The 17,171-nt window shown below is 34.1% G+C and overlaps 2 protein-coding genes across 2 annotated transcripts; one reads left to right on the forward strand and one right to left on the reverse strand.

Annotated features, from left to right (window-relative positions):
- Nucleotides 1-232: 232 nt before the first annotated feature.
- On the reverse strand, nt 233-4,357 carry LOC114416979 (TMV resistance protein N-like). Its single transcript, XM_028382034.1, has 5 exons — nt 3,797-4,357; nt 2,441-3,566; nt 2,047-2,343; nt 1,008-1,880; nt 233-910 (listed from the first exon to the last, which is right to left on the reverse strand). The coding sequence occupies exons 1-5, from the start codon at nt 4,297-4,299 to the stop codon at nt 398-400; spliced, it is 3,312 nt and encodes a 1,103-aa protein (XP_028237835.1). The 5' UTR covers nt 4,300-4,357; the 3' UTR covers nt 233-397.
- Nucleotides 4,358-5,799: 1,442 nt separating this feature from the next.
- Nucleotides 5,800-8,526, forward strand: LOC114416983 (NAD(P)H dehydrogenase (quinone) FQR1-like). The gene is made up of 4 exons (XM_028382037.1): nt 5,800-5,905; nt 6,723-6,816; nt 7,517-7,779; nt 8,222-8,526. Exons 1-4 carry the CDS (start codon nt 5,883-5,885, stop codon nt 8,484-8,486), a joined length of 645 nt encoding a protein of 214 aa, XP_028237838.1. The 5' UTR covers nt 5,800-5,882; the 3' UTR covers nt 8,487-8,526.
- The last annotated feature ends 8,645 nt before the right edge of the window (nt 8,527-17,171 follow it).

Consider the following 17,171-nt stretch of genomic DNA (forward strand, 5'->3'; position numbering starts at 1 on the left):
TGATATTAAAAATTTAAATAAATTATAAATAATTTATATATATATTACTATTAAAGTCACAAGTAACAAATAATAGAAATTAAGATAATATTATAAAATTTATTCAAGATATCATTATAAATTAGTTGATTAATAAATACAATATAAAAACTCATATATATAAACTAATATTATATATAATCTTCAATAAAATGTGAATTTAATAAAAGTAATAGTAATAGTGAATACAAAATTTTACGGCACCAAGCTTATTAAAAATTTGCATGAGTTCCCTTGATGGCACTTGTGAATTGTTGGGATGAGTGAAGGACGACTGAAATGAATAAAATGAGAGAAGAAATGATGATTCTACAGCCTCAGATTCAACTTTTTTGTCTTTTCCTGGGAGCAGCTTGCATCATCTTTTCTCCCTTCTGCTCACATTTTCTTCAATTTCCCCAAATTTGCGCTTCCTTTGTTCTATATCCCCTTTATATACCCAGCGATATCCGTATTTCTTCACCTCAGCATATGACTCTTTGAACCCTATCCCTTCATCACATTTCAAAAGCAATCTGCCAAGATATTTGTCATCGAGATGGAAATCTGCAATGAAGTCATGTCGATCAACATAGAATAGCCACATGTGATCTGATTTGTCTAAAACAAGTTCTAGATCTACATCTTCATAAAAATCCACTGGAATATCACCAAAAACAGGGTAGTTCCATTCTGTCTCTGAAAAACTCATTGCAGAGAGTGTTTCATGAGGTACGACGAATATTGCACAAAACGCAACCCCAATCCAATTATGGTCATGCATAACAGGAGATGCGTCTAAGCTTACACAATTTCCCCCATGCTCATTATTGAACCACCTTGGTATTTCACTTCCTGGAGTAACACTTTCATCAATGTATGAAGTTATTTCCTGATACAGCAGAGACATCTATATGTTATTTCCTGATTCCTATACACAAAATAGGAGAGAGAAAGAGATGGGAGGAGCAAAGGAGGAACATGCAAACCTTAGGCGAACAAAATTGCATCATCCATGAAAAAGCCATGTCAGTGCAGTGTTCCCTATCAACTAATTCTGGGCAGTTAAAAATGTATAATCCTGTTCGTTGGCGCCGAAGAATTGGTGAAGGGAGCTCGGGCAAAGATTTCAACTGCTTGCAATGTTGTAACTTTAAACAGACCAGTTTGGAAAGCTTCTTGAGGTTGGGCAGTGTAGCAAAATTGTTACCACTTAAATCTAGCCTTTCTAAGCAACTCATAATTCCAATAGCATCAGGGATTTCAACTAAATTACAGAAACTTAGATCAAGTTCACGCATCCATGGAAATATTGGGGAGGAAGGCATTGAGCAACTAACTGATTTTTGATGTTGTATGGAGTAGGAAGATGTTGATTGGAAATGAATAGGAGCTCCATCTATATCAATCTTCTTCAATTGCTCTGCATCCCTTAGTTCATATAATAACTCGGTGTTGTACAGTTTTGAACAGCCAGAGAGATACAGCCATACAAGAGAATTGAGGCCTAGTATGCTATTGGGTAAGCTTACTAGATTTTTGCAGTTGTTCAAATTCAATCTTATGAGCTTTTTTAGAAGACCGATGGATGGATCAATGCGTCTGAGTTTTTGACATCCTTCGAGATCTAAATTTTCAAGAATTAGGTCATCTCCAAACTGTGGCAACTTGATAAGACTTTTGCAATTTCTCAAATTCAGATAAAAAAGCTTTCGTGAAAGAACAACGGACAGACCGATCTCTTCGAGTTGTATACATCCTTCGAGATTAAAACTCTCAAGATATAGGGCATCTCCAATATATGGCATTTTTATTAGATTTTTGGAGCCAGAGAGATCCAAACGCCTCAAATTGGGTAGAGGCTACAATGCAAGGCCAATAGTAGGAAACAAAATTAATAATGACATTCAGCCTTTCTTTTGTTTCTTTAATTAAATTGAGAAAAAGGAATTATCATAAGAAAGTTTGCCTTTTAATTTGTTTATTTAAATAAATACAATATAGAAGAAAAATGATAATTGATACTACCTTTGTGCATTCCCAAAGTTGTTTGATGTTGCTGTCACTTAGTATCAACTCAACAAGTTTGTCCGGCTCAAAACTTGGTGGCAAACACTCAAAAGGATACTTTTTCCAACTAAGATATCCTAATTCATTGGAAAGCTTAGTAAGTGTTCCTGAAAAATTGATTTCAGAGTTCAAATATTCAAGTTTGAGAAGCTTAAGGCAACTCATTGTTGATAGAGCATCGACCCTCATTGTTCGAATTGTTCCAAGAATGTCAGATTTTTCTGTAAGAACTATGGCCTCAACATTTTCTGCTGCCTTGAACATTGCAAAAAGGAAAGAAAAAGTTAGATCTTTGAAAGTATTTACAAATTCTAGAATAATAGGAGGACTTTATATTTATAAATTATTCTACCTTATTATTTGACATAACTTTGTGGAAATCTTTAGCATCCCACAATCTGCTCCACTTCCATGGCTTTCTAGGTGATTTTTCTCTAACAATACACTTGCCCAAATCGCACAACAAGTCATGCATTTGAATCTCCCCAAAAATAAAATTCATGGTTATAAGTGATTTATCAACGAGAACTTGTAGGCCATACTCGGGATTAAATTCACGAAAATCTAGAACTTCCTTCAAATATTCCCCCCATAGCATATTTTTGCTTAAGAAACATGCAATATCTAGAAATATTTCCTTGTGGGTATCCTCTAATTGATCAAAACTTATTCGCAACACATCCATAATACTTTTACTTTTATTTTCTCTTAACGAAATCAATGCACTCCTCCAATGAGAGACATGTTTATCAAACAAAGATGAGCCCAGTACTTCAATTGCTAAGGGATGACCTTTACAATGTGATAGTACATCAGAAGTCAACTTTTCAAAATCACTCATAATATAATTATTTTTGAATGCTTTTTTGCAAAACAATTGAAGAGCATCATTGTTATTCAATGGCTTCACTTGGTAAATAAGATCTACTCCATGTGCCTTCAATATTTGTTTATCTCTAGAAATTATAATGACCATGCTTCCTCTACCAAGGCATTTGCACAACAGATCAACTCTACCCCCAGTAAACATATCTAGTTGTTTATCTTGATCAACATTGTCAAGAACTATAAGTGCCTTTGCATTGGATAGCCTCTTCCATGCCAGAAGTGTTCCATCAGATACATTCCAAATCTCTAGATTTCTTTCATTTAAAGATTGAGAAAGTAATTGCTTTTGTACACCTAATATACCATCACGTTGATAAAGTTTGCTTACATCATGAATATAACAACGAGAATTAAATTGATGAGAGATTCTTTCATATAAAGCTCGACCAAGAGTAGATTTTCCTATTCCACCCATGCCAGTAATTCCAACAACTCGAACATCATTAACCGGCCCCAGACATATTAGCTTTGATAATTTAGCAAAATGAGATTCCATCCCAACTAGATTATCATATGGAAGAATAGAAAATTTGCAACCCACGATATTTTTTATCTGCTGAACAATTTCTTCAATCACTGCATGTTGTTGCCTAAAAGTTTAGAGAAAACAAAGAATGGAAAATCATCACCTAAGGAAACCAAAACCGAGCGTACATGCATAGAAGAAGATAATAACATATATAGTACTTTTTTCATTTTTAAAATATTATTTGTATTAAACATGCAGTTAGTAAGTAATACATTCAAGATAACAGCATTAGTAAGAAATGATAAAAATATATTGTATATGCACGTAACAAACTAACAGAAGATTACTTACTTATTTCTGATATCCCAACCACAGAGACCGGCTACTTGTTCCAGAACTTTTCTCCATGTTGTAATTTCCTTCTCTTGGAACCTGGAACTTTGTTGGTGTTGGGAAAAGGCTTTCTGATAGTCTCCACTCTGTTTTCGCACTTGTGATGGATCAACATCATAAAAAATGGGCAGAAGAGGTCTGCGTGATGTTTGAATGCAATTCCAGATATGTGCTAGTTCACGCAGGCACCAAGTTGAGGAAGCATAGTCCTTGGAAAAGACAACAACGAAAACGTGAGACCCTTCAATGGCTCGTATTAGCTCTGGTGCTATGGATTCGCCTTTCCTGATATCTTTATCATCTTTGAAGGCCTCGATGCCTTGTTTTTTCAGAGCTTCAAAAAGAAAAGCGGTGAAGCTGTTGCGTGTGTCTTCACCGCGGAAGCTCACAAACACGTCATACTGAAACGAAGAAGAAGAAGAAGAGGTGCATTGGATGATGGCATTAGAAGTAGAAGCCATTTCAATTGCAAAACTGTGAAGGAAGAAGAACAAGTGTTTGTGGATAGAAATAATGTATCAAGAAATATAAATACGCAGAGTTCAGAAATTTCTTGGCAGGTCACAAGTGTTTGGGGGCATTCATGTGAAAGTGTCAGCTAATAATCGAATGTCAGCTAGTGTACCCACTTGCTATTGAATGGAAAACGAATGTCAGCTAGTGTTGAATTCAGACTTCGTTGATGTTGCTGCTTCATCATTTCGTCGATGCTTCCTATCAAACTATTTTTTTTTTATATACTTTTTCTAATTGTTACCTTCTCAAAATATCTGGTTATTGAGTTTGTTACTTAAATTTAGGTTTTTTGTTCTTAAGGCATGAAATATTGAAATGTGTTATTAAAGGAATGCTGTTAAAAGGATTATCAAAGATTTTTTTTAAGAGGAGGATTATTAAGATTATTTATTATTAAATAAAATTTTAATTGTGTATAACCTGTTAATGTAATTTTGTAAAAGATATTATTTATTAAATAATTATTTAATATAAATTCAATATTTAAATAATTACAAAATAAGAAAAATATTTAGTGTGTGTTTAGTTTTAGTTGAAACATTATTCATGAGTTTAAAATTGATTTTGAATATATTCTTAGATTGGTTGGTTTAACATTAGAGAATAATTTAAAATTGATTTTAAGTTTAGAATTAATTTTGTGTTAAAGTAATTTTTGGTAGTTTTTGAGTTAGATTCAAAATTTTGCCGCAAGTGTTACTCTAACTTGATTTTTTAATAAAAGTATCAAAACATAAATTCAAAATCAATTTTAACTAAAATAAATTATATTTAAGATCAATTTTATCCATAATCATTCAAACATACACATTTAGTCCCCCTTCACTGAATTTCTTCTGGATTGGTCCCTCATCATAGATAACAACAAAAATATCATGTAGGAAACTCCTTTGATGTGTTCTTCCTTCATTTTAATGGGATAAAGTTGGTCACACAGGCAACTTAGTAATATGTAACTTGACGCACATGACAATTAATGTGAGACGGGAATGTTTAGTAGGGGTGAAAAATAAAATTGGTGAAAATTAACAGAAGAATCATTTTGTGGTGAGTTTTATAAGTTTAAAAAAAAAATATACAAAGAATTCAAAGATTAAATGGCTAGTCAATAGGAATTTCACGGATAAAGTAATTATTAGTACTAATAATGTAATTAGTAGTAGTATGCATTATCAAGTAATATAATAGTAGTGTCAGCACATTTATTTTCTCAGTTTTTGAGTAATTAGATGGAATGACTTCCATAAAATTAATTAAAGTACACGAGTTAATTTTAACATACTAAAAAATTCAATTCATTTTTATTCTTCTTTTTCATAAAGTGTATATAGAGAAATTTACGGGCATATAAGAAAAGAGTTGTTTTAGAAGAAGAGGACCCAACTTGTAAATTCAACCTATAAATAAGGCTTGCGCTTCCCGCCATTTCAATCAACTTCTAACTGTTCATTTCATTTAGCCAAAAGAAAGAATACCAACATAGCAAGAGAACAAAGAGAAGAAGCAAAGAGACCTTCTACGATCATCAATGCCTGCCAAAGTTTATATTGTGTATGCAGTATGCTCACATTTTAACCTTTGTTGTCTTCTTTAATTGATTCTTTATATATGTGTGCACTCTTGTGTTATAATTATAACTTGTTAATCATTATCTGACATGCATGATGCATGCTTCTCAATATGGAATTTCGTTCATTGGGTTTCTTTTATTTCTTCAATGGGTTCTTAAATTTGAAATCTTTTAGATTTCAATGTTCTTTGAAGATCTTGGTGTCTAACTTTGAAAGATATGATGCATTCTTGCTCTGCTTCTGTTTTTCCCTCTGTTCTGTAACGATACAATGGTTTGTTTGATCATTGGGGATGTTGAGAGATTTTCCATAGGAGCCATGAATGCTGAAAGTCTTGTGCTTTTCTATTTTCCCAATTTGTAAGAAAACTTGATTGTGTTCCTGATTCATTGACTTTCTGAATCATTGAACATCTTCTTTGGTATTCCATCATTGCCATTTTCTATAATGAAAGCACATTTCAAAATTGTTACTCAATTAGAAAATAGGTTTTCAGAGCTTGACAAGTTGTAAGCTGTGTACAGATAATATCCATCTACAATGATTTGCAAATATAACAATCAACTAGTTCTTATTAGATATTTAACTTTCCTTTTGTTTTTATCCTTTTACTGATAAACTATAACCTTGGTGTTTGCAGTATCTACCTTTTCATAATGTGATTTTCATTTCCTCTTTCTGTTGTATTGTCCCCAATAATATTGCTCAATTTCCCTTTTCATTTTCATCTTGTACTGAATTATTGACGATGTTTCTATCACCTTCATTTACTGAACGATTTTTTTTTTTTTTTGCAGGTATTACTCAATGTATGGTCATGTGGAAACACTAGCTAGGGAAATATTGCGCGGGGCTAATTCTGTAGAGGGTGTTGAGGCCAAACTGTGGCAGGTCTGTATATTTGTTACATTTATCACAATTCCTAATTCAAGGCATTCTATTTAGTTGTAGCATAAAATTGCAAATAGTAACCAACTAAAAGTCCAGTGCTAAACCTTATTCCTCTGTGCCTCTATGGAGCAGATAAATTTCATGAAATTAATCAGCATGTATTGCCCCAGTTGCAGTGGCTCCACTTTAGGTTGATAAATAGTTTTAAACTTAATATCATTGTTGCTGCCATCTGATCTGAATGTCACAAAGTTAGATTCAAACTTTCTGTTAGCTTGGTTCCTTCACTATAACCATATTTTACAATGGCCTTCTGACAGGAGAATTCAATGGCCGTAAGCCCTTGACTGATCTAATAATTTCATGTCCTAAGTTTTGCTATATGTTTTAGTACATAATTCATTTAGGGAAAAATCAATTTTTCCTGCCTTAACGCTTGATGTAACAAAACTTGTGACTGTAATTAATTTGGACACACATTTCAATCATGTTCAATGATTCAAAATCAACTCTATCAAATTTTAAACAAAGTCATCTAGTCTCTATGAATCATAGTATGAAAAAGACTTCCCAAATTTGCTCTTGCTAAATTCTAGAAGGGGATGCAAAAACCTGTTTCACATTCTCCTTTTCAAGAAGGCAAGTAAACATTTGCTCTTGCTAAATGCTGACTATATTGAACATTTCAACCTATGAGCAGATACCTGAGACACTGCCACCTGAGGAGCTTGTTAGGCTGAGAGCACCACCAAAGAGTGATGTACCAATCATTAACCCTTTTAAACTGCCCGTGGCAGATGGTTTTGTCTTTGGTTTTCCAACAAGATTGGGAATGATGGCTGCTCAGTTCAAGGCTTTCCTGGATTCAACTCAATATCTATGGAAAGCGCAAATGCTTGCGGGCAAGCCTGCTGGAATCTTCTATAGCACCAGTTGCCAAGGTGTTGGACAAGAGACTGCACCGTAAGACCCTCTCTAATCTCAATGTAGTTTCTTAATCAATTCCTATGATATGATTGATGACTGAAATATTGTTGCTAGAAATTTAAGGGAATTCCTCTTGAGCATAGGAAGCCTCTTCTTTTCTAATAATGTGATGTCATACATGACTAGAGGAACAAAACATTTTATAATAAGTTCACATACCTTAATGAAGAGAATGAATTTTGAACTTTTCTTATTTCTATTTGAAGTCATTAAAACAGAAACAAGACTTTTGTATCTATAACTTCAGAAATGTCAACAATTCCAAGAAATTCAGTCTTTTAAGAACACTTCAAAGTGGTTAATTCTTTGGATAAGTTCTAATGTATGTTATTAATGACATATGTAGACTCACATATTAAACAACAATATCTTACCATTATGCACTAATGAGATTAGAAAATTCTGGAATCTATCACAGGTTTACTGCTATCACTCAGCTGGTTCATCATGGAATGATATTTGTTCCAATAGGATACACATTCGGTCCTGGCATGTTCGAGATGAAGGAGCCGAAAGGTGGAAGTCCTTATGGTGCAGGAACTTACACTGGTGATGGCTCTAGGCAGCCAGCTGAGCTTGAGTTGCAGCAAGCATTCCACCAAGGGAATCATATCGCTACCATCATAAAGAAGTTCAAGGAAGATGCTCACCCAATTTTTACTCTACACAATAGAGGATATTGATTTGTGTTCTCTGTGCCTGAAATTTTCTATTTTCAGAAGAAAATTCTATGTGATGAGTTCTATTTTTGTGTTATAGATACACTGTTTAGCGATACTTGCTAATGAGAAGTTTGTTTGTCTTTTCCTTTTGGTTTTAGGCTTAGAAGACACTTGTTCCCTTTTTATGTAATCCCCTCATGAATGTTAGTGCCAACAAACAAGCACATATACATTCAGACATAACAAAAATTGCATAGTTTGAGGAAATTAAACTAGACTACAATATGCTATGTGTATGCAGGAAGCCACTTCATTTGTCCTAGCAATTGAAAATATACTATGCTAATAATTGGGATATGTATCATTTCAGGTCTAGTGATATAGATTATTGGTTATGTATATACTATTCAAACGTTCCCTAAAGCAAGTTCACTCAATGGAACAAGCAAAGCTAGTTTTATATGAAAAGAGCAAACCTACTTTACCATGCAGCATAAATTTTCATGTCCTTCATTATACAAGTTAGAATATTACATAACTTTTAAACTCGATATTGATTCTAAGAGATAGTTTAATCCTCAAATCTGGGCTAAATCCTGTCTTGATCTTTCAATTATTATTTTTTTAAATCTTATTTTCTGAAATTTTAAAAAATATATTTTGTTACAAAAATGTATATTTGAGGGATAAAACTATTTTTTTTCAAAATCACTTTTAGTCCCTTGGAACTAAATTTGAGGACTAAAACTGATTTTTTTTTTCAAATTTGTGGGACTAAAATGATTTTTTTAAACATGGGAACCAAAATATTTAATTCAATAAAAGTTTTAAAAAATAAAAGAAATTATTTTATATTATAAGGAAATGATTATAGCTAAGTAAAATTTAATTGTTGATCGAATCATGACATTATCTTATTGACGTGAAGATTTTTTATAGCTCGTTAATTTAGCACATAATTTTACGATTTCTGTATAATTTTTTTTATAACTTTAAAGTTATAACTTAATTATATATTTTTACTTTTAAGATTTTTTAACTTTAAAGTCGTACATTATTTTTTTCACGCTTTTTTATTTTATTTGGTTTTCAATTTTTTAAAAATTAAAAAAAATTATTAAATAAATAATTTTAGTTTTACTTATTATTATTTTTATGTAATAAATTGTATATTTTTTAAGATTTTATTTACAGAAATGAAAATAGAATAAAAAAAAACCAAAGCATGAAAAAACAATTACAACTTTATAGTTGTAATCTAAAAAAACTTTTCCCACTTCAAAGTTGTAAAAGAAAAAAAAAGTTTAGTTACTATTTCAAAATTATAAAAGAAAATTAAGTTACTATTTCGAAATGATAAAAAAAGTTAAGTTACTATTTCAAAATCGTAAAAAAAAGTTAAGTTAAAGTGATAAAATTGGATACAAATTTAGTTTAAAAAAATAACTAAAATTGTAACATGTGTTACGATTTCAAATTTAAGAGTCGTAACACCTGTTATTAATTATCTATTTTCAAAAATAATTTAAAAATTACCCTTATTTAAAAAAACCTTAAAAAAATACCCCACTCAGGAAAAAAAAAAGCCCAAGTTTTCTACTTTTTTTTAATTTTAAAAGAATAAAAACAGAATTTTGGGAAGCAAAAGCATACATGCTCGGAGTCTTTTTTGTTTCTTTTTTTTAATTCGAGAATGCAAAAAGTGGAGCAACCCAGATGCTGAAATGCCAATAATAAGAAATGGGAATACTCACAGTTGCAGCCCAAATTACTCAACAATATCTACTAGAGAGAGGAATAAATGTGGAAAAGAAGGTAAATGTTGAAAAACAACAAGCGTAGAGTGGAATACGGTGCAATTTCTAGAAAGATAACCTACATGTTTTTCTTAGAGACAGATGGATCCAACGGTCAAAAAACTTTTCCAGCATGCAGGACCTACTGAGCTTCGCATCCTAGAAGGTGTCTTCAAACATACATCTAAACATCTTGGTTAATATAAAAATCATGTTTGACTCATATTAAATGCAAAATGCTCTTTGGTGGAGAAGCATTTGAGACCTTGCTTGATATGGAGTTTGTGCAGTGGTTACAAATTATAATTTGTCGAAAAAATACTTTCGTTCTAATGCCAAGAATTAAAATAGGAAATGTAAATTTATTTTTATTTGGAATAATAAAAAATTGATAAAATTAAAATAATATTATTGTTTCTTACTTTAGTATTTGACATAAGAATAAATCATATTTCTTTAAATATTAAAAAAAAACATTCATTTTCAATTTCACTGACCACTCTTTGGTTTTTTGTTATTAAGATATAGATGATATTTATTACCAATCAAAATATTTTCAGTAAACCCAATGAATCGGATAAAAATTTAACCTAAAAATATTTGTTGTAATTTCGGATAAGGTGAGGAGATTTGACTGTTGGGAAAGATAATTCAAGGATTATCTTACTTTTCCCACAAGTCACGCGCTCGCTTAAGATCTTACTTTTAAATTGTTTTGCATATTTAATTTTTTTTAATTTAATGTTATATGATAAATTCATCTAATAGAAATATGTAAATAAATTAAAGTGACTTGTTTAAAATTTAAAAAACAAAATTAAAATAAAAAAATAAAATAAAACAAAAGACTAAAAATATATTTTAATCTAATCATAATATACTTAAAATAAAAAAGGTATAAGTGATAATTAATATTAACTAATCATATAAAAATATATTAGTTGTAAAAAAAATACTTAAAAGATTAATACTTTTGTATAATTATTTCAATTAATTTGTCACTATAGAGTTGTAATGATATTGTTATATGATATTTTTTTATAATATTATGCCATAATGAGAAAAAAGAGTGACATTTTTTTATAAGCCAATAGAATCTCCTTTGCTTATTTCATGATAGAAATATTACTTTCCGCTTTTAAGAAATACACTAACATATGGAGACCTAAGATTTAGTATTAGAATAGATTAATACCCAAAACAAAGAGTAAAAAAAACAAAAAAAAAATTGAATAAAAAAAAATCACATTGTAAAAAGGCCGTGGCACAATCAGAAAAATGATTCTACCCCTCTACGCATGATCTCCATATGTGTGTGCCTATAATTCATTCTCAATCAAATGGCCTATAGACGTCAGTGTATGTAATTTGAATTTTTAGCCAATGAACAGAGAATAACTTCTGCTAGAGGACAACCCCTTCCAGCAAAAAGTATTTGTAAAAGTTTATAAAACAGATATCATAAAATTCAACACCAGTATTAAATGCAACAGAAGCATCTCACGGTAAGTATGCTAGAGGATTCGCCAACCAGTTATAAAAAGAGTGGCCTTGTTAATATATGATCCTTAAGACCTTAAGTCCTTAACCATAAAAAAAAAAAACATAATTCTCTAGATCCAAGGTTCAAATAGCAAAGGGAACAAAAAGAACACCTGCCAGTTAATTCAAATATCAAAATACAACATTTGAGTATTTTAGGAAAATTAAAACATGAAAAGGAACTACCAATGGCATACCAAAAAGGAACGAAAACAAAAATTTCACATGGCCTGCATTATTTCAATTTGAAGATAAGCTTCAAGCATGTTTGCATGTAATTAATACATCACAAGTGACACTGTCAGATTAGCATTGGCTGACATTAAACAGTAGATGGAAATAAAGCGCCATTGGTATCACTTGAAACTAAACTGTCAAATTAGCATTAGCATTAATGAAAAGCTTTGATCCATACATTGAGTTTTGAATAGATAGCGGAAATTTTTCTAAAATTACATTGAAGTGGACAACTTTACTTTACTGTTGTTACAGTAATTGATACCAGCTGGATCCTGCTTTATCTTGGTAAATGCCAGTGAAGAATAAGATGAAATTGGCAGAGGCCAAATGTTAGGGTTGCAGCGGTTAGATAGTGAGAAGGAAGGTGAAAACGTGAACCAAGATGCGGACGAAAATATCCCTTATTCGAGAAAGGGAAGAAACTCCTGAACTTAATGGAATAAGCTTTTTCATATATGCCTCTTATTACAAGGTGAGAAGTATTTATAGCCAATCATTGGCATCATAACTACGCTGCTCAACAGAATGAGCTTAACCGTCTAACAGAAATGAGGCACGTGTATTCATACCCCAGTAACTTTGCAAGATAATAGTGTTGCTCCGGGGTCTGAATGATTTGTGTCATCAGTTCCCGGAGGCTTTTGTGATCGGTGAGGATAATAAACGGTCGTCCCAATAGATACTGCCTCCACTTGCGTACGGCAGCGACGATAGCATGGAGCTCTCTGATGTAGGTGGAGGAATGGATGAGTTTAGGGCCAAGGCATTTGCTAAAATAGGCCAAGGGATGGCCCTTCTGTTGTAGCACGGCACCGATAGCCGTACCGGAGGCATCAGTCTCGAGAATGAAGGGTGCCAAAAAATCCGGGAGAGCGAGTACCGGAGCGGAGACCATTGCTGACTTGAGTGTATCAAAGGCAGTATGGGCCTCTGGGGACCACGAAAAAGCGTCTTTGCACAGCAAACTTGTTAGAGGGGCTGCAATGGATGCATAACCCTTAACGAATTTCCGGTAAAAACCTGTGAGGCCTAAGAAGGATCGCAAGGCTTTCACTGATGTAGGGGGTGGCCAATCTGTGACAGCCTGGATCTTAGACGGCTCCGGTGCCACTCCTTTGCCGGAAACGATATGACCTAGATATTCTATGCTCTCCTGTGCAAACAGACATTTAGAATGTTTGAGGTAGAATTTACCTTCGAGTAGTGCAGTGAAGATGGTCTCCAAGTGTTCGATGTGTGCCTGCAGTGAGTTGCTGTACACCAGTATATCATCAAAGAACACGATGGCAAAACGGCGCAAGTAAGGTTGCAAGAGTTGGTTCATAGCGGATTGGAATGTGGAGGGCGCATTACATAGCCCGAAGGGCATCACCAAATATTCAAAGTGACCATGATGGGTCCGAAACGCAGTTTTCTGGACGTCCTCTTCATGCATCAGAATTTGATGGAACCCCTGCCGAAGATCCAACTTGGAGAACCAGGAGGCATGGCCCAGCTCATCTAACAGCTCTTCAATGGTTGGGATGGGAAAACGGTCACGAATCATGACTGAGTTAAGGGCGCGAAAGTCGACGCAGAGACGCCATGTCCCATCCTTCTTCTTCACAAGGAGTACTGGAGAAGAATAGGGATTGGTACTGGGGCGAATTAAACCAGCTGAAAGGAGGTCTGAAACCTGCTTCTCTATCTCACTCTTCTGGAAATGAGGATAGCGGTAGGGTCGAACATTTACCGGCACGGAGGAAGGGTTTAAAGGAATACGATGAACCACGGTACGTGGTGGCGGTAGTTGTGACGGAGGTTGGAAGAGATGGTTATATCGGAGGAGCAGGGATGCAATGGAAGGGATGGAGTATCGGGCCGTGGGTGGGTCGGGTATGTTATCGGGTACCAGACTTAAGTGAAAAAACGCTGAAGCTGAACCCGTGAGGATAAGGCGTCTGAGTTGGGCCGCAGAAGTTGGTTCTAGCCCAAGAGTAACGTCTACCTTAAGCGAAATATCGTGGCCCAAATGGTTAAAGTTCATAATGAAGGTGGTGTAATTAGTAGTCACCGGCCCAAGCTTCTTTAACCAATCAATGCCCAGAACGGCGTCGGCACCACTGATCTGAAGGAGATGGAAGTTGACGGTGAAGGAGTGTCCCTGGATGGTTACCGGAACGGCAGGACAGGTCTGGTCACATGCCAAGGTTGAGTCGTTTCCGACTAGGACGTGAAGAGGATGAGTGGCCTGAACTTGAAGTCGAAGGAAGTGCGCGATTCGGGGTTGGAGGAAATTATGGGTGCTCCCACTATCGATGAGAAAGGTCAGTCGTGCGTGCTTGATCACGCCAAAGATACGAAAGGTTTCTGAGGATGGTAACCCGGAGAGTGCGTGTAAACTAATATGAGAACAACTGGGATCCGGCGAGAGTTCCGGTGGATCAGGAATAACAGTGACTGGTTCTTCCTCGAGTCCGAGCTCAACAGGTGTCGGCGATGGTTGTTCATCAACTATGAGCAGCATTATTCGGCCTTTGCAACGATGATTTGCGTTCCATTTTTCGTCACAATTATAACATAGGCCCTTCTCCCGGCGAAATACCATTTCGTCCGGCGTACGACGCACGTAGGGAGGTTTTGGCTTGCTGGTGAGTTCGGTGCTTTGATTTGTGGATGATAATGGCAGGGTATAGTTACGGTGTGGTGGAGCTTCTCTTCTTGTAGTTTAGCTAGAGTCGTGGCCTGTAAGAGAGAAATAGGTTGTAGAGCAAGGACTTCTCGTCGAATACTAGGGTTTAAACCTGAGATGAAACAGCTCAGGAGGAATGGAGGAGGGAGGCCTATCACGCGATTCGCTAACCGTTCGAATTCGGTCAAATATTCATTTACAATGCCTCTTTGCATTAACTTGAACAGTGCACCTTTTGGATCATCATAACACGTAGGTGCAAATCGGGATTCTAGAGCTTCGAGGAAGGCGTTCCATGATGTGATGAGGCCATTGCTGTACATCCATTGGTACCAGCTTAAGGCGGCGCCGTCGAGATACAGAGAAGCCACGGTGATTCTATCTTCTTCCGGAGTGTTTTGATATTGGAAGAGTTGAGTGATCTTAAAGATCCACCCGAGCAGATCACGACCATCAAAGCGAGGTATATCAAGCTTAACGGCGTTACGCTGATGGTGCTGGATAGCTGTAGCAGTGGTGGCGGCTTGGCCGGAGTCATGGAGGCGGAGGTGCTCCAGGATGGAATCGACCTTGCTAGATAGGTCGGCGTAACGTTCATTGATGGAGGCCTGGCTATTCGTAAGACGTGCGATGGCATCTTCGAGATGATCGGTGGTCGTCTTCCTAGTTCCGTGCTCGGCCATGGCAATGGCGACGCCGGCAGGTCGGACCAATTGTTAGGGTTGCAGCGGTTAGAGAGTGAGAAGGAAGGTGAAAACGTGAACCAAGACGCGAACGAAAATATCCCTTATTCGAGAAAGGGAAGAAACTCCTGAACTTAATGGAATAAGCTTTTTCATATATGCCTCTTATTACAAGGTGAGAAGTATTTATAGCCAATCATTGGCATCATAACTACGCTGCTCAACAGAATGAGCTTAACCGTCTAACAGAAATGAGGCACGTGCGCTATTACCTAACTTCCACAAGGATTACTACACTCGTGAGCTAACAAACTCTACACGTGAACTAATAGGGTAAACCTTCCACGTGGTAATCCTGCAAGTGTGAAGGTCTAGCCCTAGCTCATGACGGTCTCGCTGAACCTGACGGAATGGAGTTCGTCTGCAGTTGCAGTTCATCTTCCTTGTGGGCTTCCTCTTGGGCTTCCTCTTGGACGATGCTAACACCAAACGAAACTCACACACAACACATTGTTCTTCTGTTTGTGTGAAGGAGAAACGGGAAGGGGGAGTAGATGGAGGGAGTGTCAATATGAAGGAGAATCGGATAAAGAAAGCAGAGGAGATTTTTTAATTGAAAATAGATAAGTAGTTCATTTTGGCAGGAGAGAGAGGTTAGTAAGATATAGAATAATAAGGATTTTAAATTAAATAAATAATAAACAAAATTATTAGTGTGATTTAATGTATAATGTTTTGGATTTAGAGTATAGTTGGATATCATATTATTATGTTTAAGTGTGGTATTGAACATGTAATGAATTATTTATATTTTTATTTTATACTTTAATTATCTGAATTAACATGTATTTATTTAAGTGGGATTCATTTTAATATTTAAAAAATATTATGTGTAATATTATGTTAATTAAAAAATAATCCAATGATAATAATAATGACAAAAATTTTGACAAAAATAGTAATGTTAATATTTTTGTAATATTATGTTAATTAAAAAATATTATTAGTAATTAAAAATAGTAATCAACTGTAACTAAATTTTTTGATAATAATAACGACTCACATATTAGTAATGATATATGACTAATCAAAATTTTGTTATTATATATATCTAGTGATGAGTTTTTAATGACAAAAATTGTCATGATAAATCATCTTTTTGTACAATTAAAAATACATATTTTTTGTTCTCATAAAATTTAAATGTTATATTTTTGGCTCTGGACAAATTTTAATTGTACCCTATGTTAGCCTATTCAATGTCCAATCCAACCCATCAAAAATCTAGAAAAATATTTAAAAGAAAAACATTAGAATTAAAAATGCACAACAAATTTTTAAAAATGGACTAATCAGTTTGGTTTCCAACATCAAAAGGTTTTAGAGAATATAAATTTGTTATTACACTTATCAATTTAGCAAGTACACCACCTTCAGTTTTTTATATTTTATTATTAAACATATTTTTTTTATAAAAATAATAAAATTCCTATTTTTTTTATAATCTTCGTTACTTTTGAAACCTTTTTTTTCATCCTAATTTAACATAAAAAAATATTAATACTAAAGTAATGAAAAAATTACATAAATTTCTCCATAAAAAAATATTAATACTAAAGTAATGAACAAATTACTATCATATTTCAAAAGAAATCTTCCAAGATATTTGTGCTTGAGATGGAATTTTTCAATGAACGTTTCTCGATGAAGAAAGAATAGCCACATGTGATCTGATTTGTCTAAAACAAGTTCTAGATCTACATCTCCATAAAAA

Source organism: Glycine soja, chromosome 6 (genome assembly GCF_004193775.1).
Source record: "Glycine soja cultivar W05 chromosome 6, ASM419377v2, whole genome shotgun sequence".
In the NCBI taxonomy this organism is placed as follows: Eukaryota; Viridiplantae; Streptophyta; class Magnoliopsida; order Fabales; family Fabaceae; genus Glycine; species Glycine soja.

Bases quoted from the DNA above. Each gene is read 5' to 3' on its own strand.
- LOC114416979 (XM_028382034.1), bottom strand. From the start codon at position 4,299: ATGGCTTCTACTTCTAATGCCATCATCCAATGCACCTCTTCTTCTTCT. The intron at 1,881-2,046 runs GTAGTATCAATT...CTTGCATTGTAG, and splicing joins AACTTTGGGAATGCACAAAG to CCTCTACCCAATTTGAGGCG. The intron at 911-1,007 runs GTTTGCATGTTC...CTGCTGTATCAG, and splicing joins TGCAATTTTGTTCGCCTAAG to GAAATAACTTCATACATTGA.
- LOC114416983 (XM_028382037.1), top strand. From the start codon at position 5,883: ATGCCTGCCAAAGTTTATATTGT. The intron at 5,906-6,722 runs GTATGCAGTATG...TTTTTTTTGCAG, and splicing joins CCTGCCAAAGTTTATATTGT to GTATTACTCAATGTATGGTC. The intron at 7,780-8,221 runs GTAAGACCCTCT...AATCTATCACAG, and splicing joins GTTGGACAAGAGACTGCACC to GTTTACTGCTATCACTCAGC.